Here is a 14,364-nt window from a genome sequence, read left to right on the forward strand (position 1 = left end):
GCCTGTGTATTCATTCTCAATAATCAGATTGTCGTTCTGCCTTTTCCCCTTTAAGGTGGACTTAGGCGAAGGCAAGATTTGCTTCTGTTGTGAAGAATTTCAACCAGCCAAATGCACAGACAAAGAAAATGCCTTGAAACTCTTTCCGGTTCAGCCTTGTAATGCTGTTCACCTGCTACTCAAGGTACTCGAATGGATTCGACCCTCATCAGTAAATAGGCTATAGAGCCCCCAAGAAGGCAAAGTTACTTGAAATATTCCTACCCTGTTACCTCCCTCCAATAATTGGGCTGCTGAACGCAGATAGGACCCAACCCTCATCAGTGACCCAGGGACAGAACTGAGTTCAGGAAAAAGCGCAGATTACTCTGTGTCTCTTAAATTACGAATGGATGGCTTTCTTTGTGTTCAAGAATTATAAGATAGCGAAAAATGTAAAGAAGCCTAAATATATACATATGTATGTATATATATTTATGTACATATATATCCATACCACACACGATGCAACTACACATATATGATGTAGCTTTTAGCAAAGCCTTTATTTTATGTTTTTTAACCTTTTTTTGATGTTTATTTTTTGAGAGGGAGAGAGACAGAGTGTGAGCAGGGGAGGGGCAGAGAGAGAGGGAGATAAAGAATCCAAAACAGGCTCCAGGCTCTGAGCTCTCAGCACAGAGCCCGATGAGGGGCTCGAACTCATGAACTGTGAGATCATGACCTGAGTTGAAGTCAGATGCTTAACTGACTGAGCCACCCTGGTGCCCCGGCTTTTATTTTATATTTCAAGTAGGCCCACACACATGTGGGGTTTGAACTCACGAACCTGAGATCAAGAGTTGCATGCTGTATGAACTGAGCCCACCAGGTGCCCCGGCCTTGAGCAAAACGTTTAAACTGCATGCCCGTTTGTCCTTGTACTGATGCTCCTTTGTTGGCTTCATCGAGTCCTGTGGGCTGTTGGGTGATGTTCAGCCAGGACACATAGGCTTGGGAGAGATATCTGTTAGTAAATGCAAGAGAAATTCAAGCACCTTACCTCTTGTTTAATAGGCTGCAACTATAGTAACTGAGAGATTAAAAATAAATGATTCCAGTTGCAGAGAGGAGTTCAGAATTACCCTTTCTTAGGGAATTGGATGAAAGTTTTGTCCTGACTTAAGCAAGGCCGCTAGTCCCGTGAGTGACAAGATCAGTTGGTGAACCCTGAGGTATTAGCTTTTGGATAATCCCTCACTGACAGACAGGCTTTCTTCAGATCTTTCTTTTGGGTTTATTTTTTGTTCAAAGGAGGGATCTCTCAGCTGCCAGCTCTCTGAATTGTGTAGAGTGTGAAAATGGCCTTCTTTCTTTGGCTTCTTGGTTTTCTGGTAGCTGAATCGCCCCCAGACTTTCCGAGCCACAACCCCTCTTGGGGAAAGCCTCGCTAAGGAGCCAGGACTGTGGCAACAGAAACTTCTGGAATTGCCTTTCCTGCTATTTTGAGACGTGTTTAGAGAAGAGACGCCCTGTTTACACTCTGGCTGGCCTGCCCCCCTGCGTTGTCATAGTTAGGTGCCCAGGGCAGCCCAGCCGGTCGCTCCTGAAATAGAAGCCGTGGCCACAGATTAAACAGCATGCTGTCCTGCTGGGAGGCTGCAGGAGGGGGAGGCGGGGAACTGCTATCATTGAGGACCCCACCTTCAGAACCGACACTCAGCTGCTCTCCTGGAAGGAACGTTTCCAGACCACATTCTGATGCTTGCAAAAAGAAAAATCGTAATCCTAGGGCTTTTGGGGACAGCAAGCTTCCGAGATCAGTTTTTAAAATTAAGAAGTATACATTACTGCCTGAGAGTCCTAATAATAACCAGCATTTATCTGGCACTTACCATAAGCCAAACGTCAAAGTCCTTTGCGTGGTTTTTCTCATGAGAATCGCCTTGTTGGGACATTACCATTATTATTTTTAAAAGTTTTGATATTGCCTTCTGGTCATCAGCTTTGAAGTACTCGGTGGTGTTATTATTTCCCTGTTCTAGAAAGTTCTTTTCGCCCTGTGTGCCTTGAACGCCCTGACCACCACCGTCTGCTTGGTGGCAGCTGCCCTTCGCTACCTCCAGATATTTGCAGCCCGAAGATCCTGCATCGTAAGTCCAGACACGGGGACACCAGGACTGTGTTGCACTGAGCCTTTGTAGCAAAGGTCGTTGACTAACCAAGGTGTTGTTTCATTAGGATGAGTCCCAGATTTCTGTCGAAGAGGTGGAAGAACATGGACGGATCCCAGACCCCGATGATTTCGTGCCGCCAGTGCCCCCGCCTTCATACTTCGCCACATTTTACTCGTGTACACCCCGGATGAACCGCAGGTAGCCTGGGTGCCCCCACCCCAGCTCTCTGTGAGGACTCATGGAGGATTGTGTTATTTTCCAGGATTTTCTATCCCCCCCACCCTGCCCTTTTGTCTGATAAACCACGCCAAACCAAAGAAAAGTCACACCTTGACCTAAGGGTACGCTTTTTCCACTTCAATTAGCTTCCCAGGAAAACTGACACCCAGTGAGATGGCTGCTATAATGTGACAAGATTGAGAGCTGCCGTTGCCCTGGAAACATGCTCAGGCCAAATCGATGTTCATTATAACACCATCAGCAGGTTCCCAAATCATGACATTCTTCCCAGCCATTAAAAAAAGATTAATTATTCATGACGTCTCCCTGGTCTAGAAAAAATAGACACCATGCTTGTTTTCTTTTTCAAATTCTAGCTCGAAATTTATCGTTTGTTTCTTAAATCTCAGGAATAACTGTTTGCAGAAAGAAATGCTGCATGTGTTTTTCTGGTTGGTAGTGACTTCTAGAATTATACCTCTTTAAAGATTGACTTCATTTATTCATTCAACAAACATTTAATCAGTCCTCGGCTGCTTCCTAGTCACCATGCTGGGTTATTGACATTCCAGATGAGTTAGATCCGCCTTCTTCCCCTCTCTATAGCTCAGAGTCTGGGTCATTATGGAGGAGTATTGCAAGGATCATAGTAGATCTCAAGAGAGAGATTTGGGTGCACAGAGGAGGCCCACATAACCCATGATCGTGAATGGGCTGCAGAGAGCTTGAAGGCAGAGTCAGCCAGCCAGAGTTGGCTTTCTGGATGAAGTGATCTTAAGCTGAATTTAAAGGATAAGCAAACTATATTTAAGCTTCCAAAAGAAAAATCTCTGAATTCGATAAGACTGGCGTCTTTAGCTCAATATTCAGAGGGCCAGGAATTTCTACTTTTAATCCCCAAGGTACACAAAGGAGAGTGGTCAAATTTGGTGCCAGGCTTGAGGTTTTTGGAAATCCATTTTCTAATGCTCAGGGCAGCCACATGTGGCTTTGAAATAGGTCTCCAGTGGGAGCCCCTACACAGATGCCGTTAATGTTCTTTTCGGTGGGTTGTCTTCCTGCCTTGTCGCTCAGAGTTGTACCTAAACCCCATCTCCATGCCCTCCTCTGCTCACCCACCTAGGGGCAGGTAGGGATGGCCACAAAGCTGGAGGGGACAGCTTCTGGGTGCACGGAGGACAGCTCAGCCTCCCTGTTGTTCAAGGGGTGGTGTGCTAGAATGTCAAAGCTTCGGGGGGTAGGATGACTTCCCTAGTCTTTTAGGAAATGAGCCAAGAATTACAGGGGCCAGAGAGACAGAGCAATAGAACACATATTCCTTGTGCACGTAGAACACATTTGCTCATACTGTAGCCCAGTTTCAGGCTGTGTGCAGTGGACATATTGGAAGGCCGTAGAAAATGCCTGTTATTTCATGGTTGGGAAGAGAAATGCCCTCTTCAGGAAGAAGAATTAATTGGCTTTCTGATATTGTGGGTGAGCCCTTGGTTGACCTACGAGGAGGCAGCAGACAGATTTAATTTCCTGCGGTGGCAGAAAGGGAAAGTGACTCATGCGGGTGTTGGAGTCCTGCTGTCCAGCAGTGTCCCTCCCCACTTCCCTTCCCCTCTCTTCCATTTCTCTTATCAGTTCCTCCATAGTAATGCTTATCAATGTGGGTATATCCACCTTTGGGTGCATCCCTGGATTTGCCCCTCTGAGTCCTGAGACTGTCCTCTCCAAATCCAGACAAGCATCTCCTCAAGAGCTTTGCCTTTCAGAACTTGCCAGAAGGAACACGGAGGAGGGTGTTAAAGTAACCCATCCCTAGGGGCACCTGGGTGGCGCAGTCAGTTAAGCGTCCGACTTCAGCCAGGTCACGATCTTGCGGTCCGTGGGTTCGAGCCCCGCGTCAGGCTCTGGGCTGATGGCTCAGAGCCTGGAGCCTGTCTCCGATTCTGTGTCTCCCTCTCTCTCTGTCCCTCCCCCGTTCATGCTCTGTCTCTCTCTGTCCCAAAAATAAATAAACGTTGAAAAAAAAAATTTTAAAGTAACCCATCCCTGTGAGAAAGAAGACACTGCTGGGCCTGAAGTATATACCTGGAGGCCGAGATCATATCTCCAATGGGCAAACACCCTTATTTTCTGCAATTCTCCCAATATCAGAGGGCAGTCCACTTTCCTTACTAAAATGGCTAAATGTATTCACCTTTGCATACATATTGTATCAAAAGCATTCTTAAATTTGGCCGACTTTGCTAGATTTTTAGCTATCTACCTTATAGACACTAGCTGTTCAACTTTAACTGGTAATTTTCTTTCTTGTAAGCAGCAGGCAAGAAGATTGATGAATGTTTTCTTTAGTATTTCCACAACCGGTTAAGAGTTTTCACACAATGGAAGCTCCCACTTCCTGTAAGATACCATGACCTCTCAGAGAAGTTTATTTATTTAACTTCTATAAATACAACCACTTCGTGCATTGGTACCTCCCTGAGAAAGGGCTTCTCAAATTACCATCATAAACAGAAACCTGATTGCAGTGAAGGTTTCTGTGCAAAGATGGGTTTCTGTCTCGTGACTTGATTTGTAAGGGCAGCAGGGGCTGTGTCTTCTTCTTCCGTCACCCCGGGGAGCCCCCCATCCTCAGAAATCGGCTGGAGCCAGGAGTCAAGAAGCAGAGCTTCTGACCTATTCCGTGACTGTGGACCTAGTTGAACCATGGTGATGTAATGTGTTACGGAAAACTTAAGATTATAGAAAGCAGAACACGGGCAATTTGTTTCTTGGTGGTAAACATAACAAGCTCATTTCCTTTCCTAATGAAGTTCAAAACCCAAACTCAAGTGGAGCCAGGCTGTGCTGGTGGGCGACTCGGTGCTCAGTGCACCCTTGCCTGGCGTCCACATCACTGTTCCAGGACATAGGGGGGGACCACTCGTTGGTCGTATGAGTTGCTGTATGACCCTTGCCTGAGTTCTCAAGGCCTAGTGGTCAACGTAAAGCAGAATGCATTTGGCATGGTCTGTTCGGGTTTTCTGTCTACCTTCAGTAGTGAAGGCTTCCTGGAGAGTTTGGGATGAACTTGAAAGAGCCCAAACTCTGGAGTCTGTTACCAGGCTGCCCTTAGGGGATCTCTTACCATTTCTGAGCCCCAGATTCCTTCTTCAGCTGTGGTGTCACATGGCTGCTTAGCTGATTTTTAAGAGACAAAAATCTCTTTATCTGTATGGGCCCCACCACAGGCAATTAGAGCAGACTTTCTAGAGGTGAGGCCTGGGCCTTCCATAGTTTGCAAAGAAACACAGGGGGAGCTGGCTGAGGGATTTGGGAGTACAGGAAAGATTGTTCTGGAGAGGACAGAAGTAGTCCCTAGGGCTCACTGAGTGAAATGAGCCTCCTTGTTCACTGGTTGTATCGTTAGGAAAAAAGAACATCACATGTTTTTCAACTTTTTTCCTCCACCAGAGTGGGCACAGGAATAAAATGAAACAACTGTAACCCCCCAGAGCACCTTTCTGAGAAAAGCAGGCCCTGCACGCAGCTGGCCCAGAATCTATCACCAGTCTCTTCAGGTTATGTCCCATTTTCACATTTCAAGAACAGATGTTCAACTATTGCTCCTGTCTCTTATTTTCATTCTCTAATACTCCACAGCCTGAGTACAGATGTTCTGGTCTTCCTTGAGTCTTTTAAAGAATGAGATATAATTGACCTAGAACATTCTATTAGCTTCAGGTGTACAGCATAATGATTCAGTATTTGTGTATATTGTGGAGTGATCACCGTGGTAAATCATCACACATAGTAACAGGATTGTTTTTCTTTGGTTGAGAACTTTTAGGGTTTACTCTCTTAGCAACGTTCAAATATGCAATACAATAGTATTAACGGCAGTCACCCTGCTGTGTATTATATCCGTAGGACTTATTTATTTTATAACTTGAAGGTTGGTCAACAGGTACAAGAGTCTGTGTATTTTAAGCTACCATTTTACAATTTAGGTTCTTTACAACCTTTTTGCGTGTGTGTGTAGTTTTTTACGAACACAGGCAGAAAATCTTGAGATTTGTTTCTTCATTTAAATTTTTTTTAATGTTTATTTATTTTTGACACAGAGAGAGACAGAGCATGAGTGGGCAATGGGCAGAGAGAGAGGGAGATACAGAATCCCTGGAGGCTCCAGGCTCTGAGCTGTCAGCACAGAGCCTGACGCGGAGCTCGAACTTGTCAACTGCGAGATCATGACCTGAGCCGAAGTCGGACTCTCAACTGACTGAGCCACCCAGGCGCCCCTGTTACTTCATTTATTTGCTTTGGAGGGTCACTCACTCACAGGACAAAAGCCACAGTGCCTGGCATGAAGCAAGTGCTCAGTGTTTGTTGACTGACTACATTTAAGATGGGTTACTCTGTGACTCCTGAAGTACACTGCTTTGTCTTTGAGCTGTGATGTCGCTCGCTTTTCTGGAAAAATTAATTCATCCCTTCAACTATTTAACAAACAGTGAGTTTCCATGAGTGAGTTTCCATGAATCAGACATTAGGGAAGCCCAGGCAAGAAATCTTGTCGTATCCTAATGTAAGAAATAATTGAGCTTCCCTGAGTCCCTAGTTTTGTTTTTGTCTTTCATTGAGGTGACATTCTCATAACATGAGTAGAACCATTGGAAAGCGTACCATTGAGTGGCATTTGGTACAGTCACCATGTTGTGCAACCTCCACCCCCATCTGGTTCTGCAGCAATCTCATCACCTCCAGGGAGGCTGGTACCCACTGAGCAGTTATGCCCCAATCCCCTCCCCAGCCCCTGGCAGCCATTAACCTGCTTTCTGTCTTTGGGATTATCGCTTGCTTTGGATTTAAAAGGAATGATGGCAGGGGCACCTGGGTGGCTTAGTTGGTTGAGCACATGGCTTCGGCTCAGGTCATGATCTCATGGTTCGTTAAGTTCAAGCCCCACATCAGGCTCTGTGCTGTCAGCTCTGTGCTGGAACCTGCTTCAGATTCTGTGTCTCTCTCTATCTCCACCCCTCCCTGACTTGCTGTGTCTCTTTCTTTCTCAAAAATAAGTAAAAACATTGAAAATCATAAAAGGAATGATGGCATTGCACTTGCCTAAGAAACTCTGGGCTTTCCATCGGAGAGCAGTTTAGACTATCCCCTGCTCCAGGGCCGGGAGATGGTCATGGAGGACTGAGGGGTCATCCACGCTGTCAGTGGATAACCCTCCACGGGCAAAGGCCACCATGCAGTTAGTTGCAGCTGCTGTCAGATGCGCAGAATTCCCGTAGAATCTGCTTCCTGATGCCAAGATGCTTTTTCTAGGATCGTCGGTCCTGATGTTATTCCACTCCCACATATCTACGGAGCGCGAATCAAAGGTGTGGAAGTGTTCTGTCCTTTGGACCCCCCGCCTCCCTATGAGGCTGTGGTGAGCCAGACGGACCAGGAGCAGGTACAGTCTATAGTTTCTCCTTGGTACCTTGACTGCTAGTAGGAGGTGCAGCATGGGGCACAGAGAACGGTGGGAGACTGGGCCCTGCACTTGCTTTGAAGTTCAGTGGAGTCCAGATGGGGGTGGGGTTGAGTATCACCAGATGACCCTCTTTTCTCCTGTGACGTAGGGATCTTCATTCCACATGCCAGAAGGATCAGAAGGTGCCATGAGCCCCTTGGAGCCAATCTGCATGCCAGTGACTCAAGGTAATAAACATTATCACTGCTCAAACTCAGGGTTCAGTAGCGTAAGATACAAAATGGTGACCTATATGATACTTTGTTGGGGGTCAGATACCTTGGAGCCAATGGTCCACACTGTATCCTTTGTCCAGGTGTAAAAGTACTGTCAACAATTAGGGTTGGCAAGTGGGAGATACTATGTAAACAGAAATAAAGATATCCTTAGAATTTTTTTAGGAGTGGGGTGCCTGGCTGGCTCAGTCGGTTAAATGTCCAACTTCGGCTCAGGTCACAATCTCACAGTTCATGGGTTCAAGCCCTGCGTCGGGCTCTGTGCTGACAGCTCAGAGCCTGGAGCCTGCTTGGGATTCTGTGTCTCCCTCTCTCTCTGCCCCTCCCCTGCTCGCACTCTGTGTCTGGCTCCCTCTCTGTGTCTGGCTCCCTCTCTTAAAAATAAATAAACATGACAAAAAAAATTATAAGAAGAATCTTTGAGGAGTAACAAGGCTCTTCACCCTGTGAAATGGATTATAGATTATAATTTGGCAGTCCCATGTTTTCCCATCTCAGATTTTCTTTCTCCTGTTAAAATAAGCTGGGCTCTTTTTAAAGGGAAAAAGGAGTTTTGTTGATTTCAGGATGATTTTCTGTGAGATTGCGCTGTCATTTTTAACCTAGGGTCTATGTCACGGTGCCTTCACACAGAGTGAATGCTGATTTTCAGTCCTGCCTCAAAACGCTAGAGTCAGTTTACAGCTATCCTTGTCCTTTAAGGGAACACTGTTACAGCTTTCTTTCTTTCTTTGGAGAGGTTTTAAATGGCCCAGAAAACTGTCCACCAGCACAAAATGGCAGTGGTGATAAATAATGGATCAAGTGTAGCTATTTTCGACGGAGGCGAATTTTCAGTGGCGCCGTTTGGAACAGGTCTCTGTTCTGCTCACCTTCCATCTTCGAATACTGCAGCTGCGTTCTCCCTCCTAAGCATGTTTGGGATTCTTCCACTTCTTAAAAAAAGTTGCCCAGACCACACTCAGGCTCACAAATGACGTGATTTGGTCATCCTGAGCAGAAGTCACCCGTTTCTTGAGTGGTTTTACCTATCTGCTCAGCGGCCCTGGCTCTTTCCCTTGGCCTTCAGGAGTTCCCGAGCGTGGCCTCCACTCTGGACCGTGCAAATGCCTCGTCTTTCTGCCTTTGGTCTGCAGCCCTCACAGTCACCTTACCCGGGCAGGCATGTACTTCCACCCACGCAAGCTCACCCTGAATTCTCAGAAACAGGGAAAGCTGCCAGGAGCTTTCCCTGGAGAAGATTCTAACACTCTTAGGAAAACAAACACGCACACACACACACACACACACACCCTGACATTTTGGAATGGCTTCTTTACTTTGCTCTGCTCTTTGACTTAAAGTTTTTTGTTTGCTTGTTTTAGGTGTGGAGGGATGGTTTGGAGAGGCGGCAGTTCCCACAGTGCTGGGAAGTAAAAACTCACTGGGCCGGGAGCCGAAGCAAATGTTGTTCACTGTATTTTCCTGCCCCTACAGGTTGGGGCTCACAGGTGTTTCCTGCCCAACATTTTGAAGGCAGCAGCTGGTGAAATAATGTGCGTTTCTCTTTTTTTTTTTTAAAAAAAGAATCAGGTGGGGACAGTCCTAACATACCTGGAGAAGAAAGTGGATCCGTGTCAGCGCCCGATGCAAACCAGCTGCGTCCTGCGGGAAGCCGGAGAGCCCCGCCGCAGCTGAGGGCGAGATCCAGGAGCGACCCTGTGCTCCATCATTCCGCGGAGAGAGGTGATGGCACTCCCCAAGCTACTTGCAGGGCCCCGTGCACGTGTTTGCCCAAAGGTGCCTGGTGAAAGCTGGGGGTGGGGTGGGGACAGTTTAAGAGATGTCTAGAAAGAGGTTAAGAGGTCTTGGGAAAATAAGATATTCTGCATGCACATTAGGAAGATATATCTGCCCCATCTTTTAAGACTGGTATTGAGTTTTTCAAGTCATTGTTAGCAAAAGCATTTGGTTGCACATGACCGTGGAGTGCTACTATGTGAAGAAAACAATGCAAACGTGACTCTGATTTCTGGGTGCTCACAGTCCTGTGGAAATAAACCTTCTCTCTGAAGGAAAAAGTTAAAGGGCTGTATTTTTTTACCCTCTCTCTTTTGATTTATCTTTTTTTTTTTTTTCTTTTTTTTTTTTTACTGTGTATGAGTACTTGAGTTATTTAAATCTGGCTTGTTTTGAGAACTTTAGACAGAGTGAGACTCCAGTTTTCTCCCTCTCCATTTTGAGTTTGTGTGTAGATGTTATTTGAATAATTTTAAATCAAAAAAATTTTTTTAATTAAAAATTTTTAAGTAAAGTTTTTTTTAACGTTTATTTATTTTTGAGAGAGTGCATGCAAATGTATGCACGTGGGCAGAGGAGGAGCAGAGAGAGGGAGGCAGAGAGTCCAAAGTGGGCTCCACACTGACTGCAGAGGGCCCGATGTGGGGCTCGAACCCATGAACTGAGAGATCATGACCTGAGCCGAGGTCAGATGCTCAACCAACTGAGCCACCCAGGCACCCTCCAAATTTAAAAATTTTTAAAAATTTAAAGAACATTGAGTCCTTTTTCTGGATACGTGAATACCTGAATACGTGAATACCAAATAGCTCTTCATTGTGGAAAATCGTAAAAAATAAAGGAAATAAAGGAAGACAATGAAACTGTAAGGCCACCAGTACAGGCTTCTTTCGGTGACCTGTTCTAACAAGTAGCCTCCGCTCTCCTGAAGCTCGATGCAAATACGACTTTGCAAACGCTCTCCCCCTGCTCTGTCTGGGGCCCCGTGTTGTCCTCCCCCCACTTGTAGTGTTGGTTCTGTCCCTCTAACAGCCTGTGTTGTTTGCCACAGCTCTGGACTAACCTTGTGGGCGCCAGAGGGAACATTCCTCTTGTCTTCTGCGCTGGAGGAGTCCCACCGCCTGGGACTGAGCACCTCTGCAAGCCCACAGGCCAGCAGCCTGGCCCCTCAGCTCCCCAAGCCCATTTCACAGAGGGTCTCTGCCCTACCTGGCAAGTTGAGGACTCGAGCTGGCCACCTGCCTGCTTCCACGGGAACTTGGCTGTCTGAACAGCTTAGTGAGATCCTTCCAGAGCCCCTCCCCCATTCTGCAGTGCTGCGGGGGCAAGGATGACACATGTTTACCTGTTGGAGCCCTCAATTGTAGAAGGGACCAGATTGCCTTCCAGTGACAGTATGCAGTCCCTGACCATCCTCACACATGAGTGTCTGTAGGGACCATTTCTGAAAACCTCCTGCTCTGTGTGGGAACATGCACATGGCAGCCTGGAGGATGCCACTAACCCCTGTTTAGAGCTCCCCATGTCTACTTTTCTCCAGAGGAAAAGGAGTGCTCCCCTTCCTCCTGTTCTCCCACCCTCCGCCTCCTTTCTTCCTCGAATATCAAATTTCCGCTTGTCAGGCCTTCACAGACTCAATTCTCCAGTGTCGTGTACGCTGAGGGCTGCTGGCTGGCTGACGAAAACGTGGAGACCAGGTCTGAGTTTCACTTCACCCACTTGATGGTGCAGTAATGTTCTGCTGGCCCTGAAACCCTTCTGATGTAGGTAGCTGTGGAAATTAGGGCCTGTGGTGGATTTCCCAGGCCACGTGTTGACTTCGAGAATGACATGTGATTTTTCTGCACCTAGATTTTTCTCTCCTTAATAGTCAGCCATAGAGCTACCTCCCAGTCATGGTGTGAGCATCTATAAGTCAGCACCATGCCCTGAGGATGTTTAGGGCAAAGGTACAGTCACAGGGAGCAGGGCACTCCATTCATCCCACAGTCTTGTCTCTCCTCAGTCTAAGTGCCACCTTCACCTTCCCCCCCCCCGCCCCTTGGAACATTCTTTCATCAGGCCGGCCATCTCTTTTCCTGTTTCCTGCTCGCCACCCATCCCCACTTACCGGTCATTACTCCATGGAACCATTGCTCCGTTGCAGTTTGCATTCTGGATGCTCTTCTCTATCATCTGTCTTCAGCTTGGTGGTTGTGTTTTATGTGGCACAATAAAATGCTTCGGGGACATGTCCTTTTGGAACTTCAGGGAATAAGTTTGTGTCGTCGTCGTTGTTGTTTTCCTTTTCCCTCTGCAAGACGAAAAGCAAGACGTGCATGGTCATTGGCATTTGCAACATGCTTTCCACGCCAAGTTTAGTGGCCCTCACTGTCTCCGTCCAGGCATGCGTTCACGGGGGCATGGCCAACGGGCATGTATTGTCTGTCTCTGCCCACAGCTGCCCCGGTGCTCAGCTGTGAAGCTGCCACGCAGACAGAGGGAAGACCGCAGCTGGCCACGGTGACTTTGAGGAGAGGTCTGAGATGCAGAGCCTCACGATGCCGGCCTCGGTCCCTGATAGATTACAAGTCCTACATGGACACCAAGCTGCTGGTGGCCAGGTTCCTGGAGCAGTCCTCCTGCAGTATGACCCCGGACATCCATGAGCTCGTCGAGAACATTAAATCTGTTCTGAAGTCTGACGAGGAGCACATGGAGGAGGCCATCACGAGTGCCAGTTTCCTCGAACAGGTAGTTTTATTACTCGTCTCGGGCGCGAGTCGGAGAACTTGTTTCCGTGGCAGCTGAGGCAGCTTCTCTGATTTCCAGTCCAAGGCACATAAGTTCCTGGTCACGTATCAAGGGAATTGGGATTGTTAGGAGGTCTGGGGAGGGAGAGAGAAGAAGCTGAAGCACTTTCTTTTCAGGTTTGATGACTTTTCCACAGGCTCCTTGGCCCAGGGAGAGAAAGTGATTTTCCTAGGACGTGGAAGCACTCCTGGGAAAAGAAAGGGGTGCAGCTCAGGCAGAAGAGCAAGGAGTCTGGGCATTGATTGATAGGGCATGGTTTCTCAGCCCTGTGACAATGATGGACATCCCTAAATTTTAAAATTGGCAGCATTCTGGGAGCTGTTGATATTCCCATGAAGTACTGGCAAGATATCTAAACCAATAGGACTTAAAGGAATAAATGCCTTTTCCTCTGCATAGATTAAAAACCACAAGGCAATTCCCTAATCTGAAGTCACCCAGTGGAAAGATAACATTGGGCACGTAATATAATCCATTTGGGTGTCCGTTTTCTCATTTTTACCTATTTTATTTGATTATTTAATGTGTATTTATTTATTTTGAGAGAGAGAGAGAGAGACAGAGAGAGAGAATCTCAAGCAGGCTCTGCACTATCAGCACAGAGCCCGATGTGGGGCTCAGACTCATGAACCGTGAGATCATGACGTGAGCCGAAATCAGGAGTCGGACACTTAACTGACTGAGCCACCCAGGTGCCCCAGTTTTCTCATTTTTTAAAAAAGTGAAGCCTTGGACTGGGTGGTCTCCACCCCTGTGCCTCTGAACGAAGAGGGTTTGCTCCTGATGAGAACTGCGGACGGGTCACAGCTTTAATTACCCACCTCTTTTAAAAGCCGTTATGTTTTAGGCACTTACTTTGTTGCCCCTTGTATGAGGGGCGGCCGTGGTAGATCTCAGAGCACAGTGGCTCACGGGTGATGCCTGCCGGTGTCTGTGTGCATTAAGTGCCCAACGCATACACTGGGCTGCTGGGCCCAAGGGAAGTTGCCACAGGGTCCTCGGTGAGTTGTTAAGACGGACAAAGTCCCTGTTCATCTTCCTTTCCGTTTCCCCTTTCTACCTGCTGGCCTCTTTTGACAGAAGCCAGTTTCTCTCCTGGCCCCTCAGGGGACCCAGGGGAGTAGAAGAGACATCTGATTACTCACATGAGCAGGTACGTGAACTGGAGACCCTCTTGTTGGCTGTTTTCTAAACCAGTGGTCAGCCTGTGGTCTTGGGTCAGGCTCTCGTTAGTGTCTGTGTAGGGGAGACATTTACATCCTCATATCCCGGGCCCACGCCGGAAGTCATTCCCTACCTCCTCCTCTCCGTCCAGCCCCGACAGCCCGAGAAACAGCAAGCATTTGGAGCCACTTGTGCAAGGCTGCCAAGCCCTAGGGAGGTGAGAGCTGGCGTATCTGCCAAGCCATTGGCGTGGACCTTCTGCACGGGCTCCTCTGGAAAACAGCTTTGGGGAAAAACAACAAGCACTTTCAGTTCGACAGATGCTGTCACCGCGAATGTCTGCTGGGTCTTTGTGCCAAGTCTGGATAAAAGTTCAGGCACTGGGATTGCTGCAGTGGACTCCGGGTCATCTGCTGGCTCCTTCCAGGAGTGGCCCCCAGCGGTGATGTGTTGTAATGTCACGTCTCTCCCCAGACAGAAGGAAGTAGGGACAAGCAGAAGGAGAGCTTTTATTTCTGAC

At 47.4% G+C, this 14,364-nt stretch overlaps 1 protein-coding gene across 1 annotated transcript in view; it reads left to right on the forward strand.

Moving 5' to 3' along the window:
* The window catches only part of ENTREP1 (endosomal transmembrane epsin interactor 1), a 66,127-nt gene that overhangs the window by 49,614 nt on the left and 2,149 nt on the right, over positions 1-14,364 (forward strand). The window contains exons 4-10 of the mRNA XM_086684972.1: positions 56-184; positions 2,025-2,132; positions 2,221-2,354; positions 7,683-7,812; positions 7,982-8,060; positions 9,675-9,833; positions 12,328-12,620. Coding sequence (XP_086541098.1) covers positions 56-184; positions 2,025-2,132; positions 2,221-2,354; positions 7,683-7,812; positions 7,982-8,060; positions 9,675-9,833; positions 12,328-12,620 — 1,032 coding nt within the window. The remainder of the gene's footprint in view (positions 1-55; positions 185-2,024; positions 2,133-2,220; positions 2,355-7,682; positions 7,813-7,981; positions 8,061-9,674; positions 9,834-12,327; positions 12,621-14,364) is intronic.

This window comes from Puma concolor, chromosome D4 (genome assembly GCF_028749965.1).
Source record: "Puma concolor isolate L17-30 chromosome D4, mPumCon1.1.hap2, whole genome shotgun sequence".
Taxonomy (NCBI): domain Eukaryota; kingdom Metazoa; phylum Chordata; class Mammalia; order Carnivora; family Felidae; genus Puma; species Puma concolor.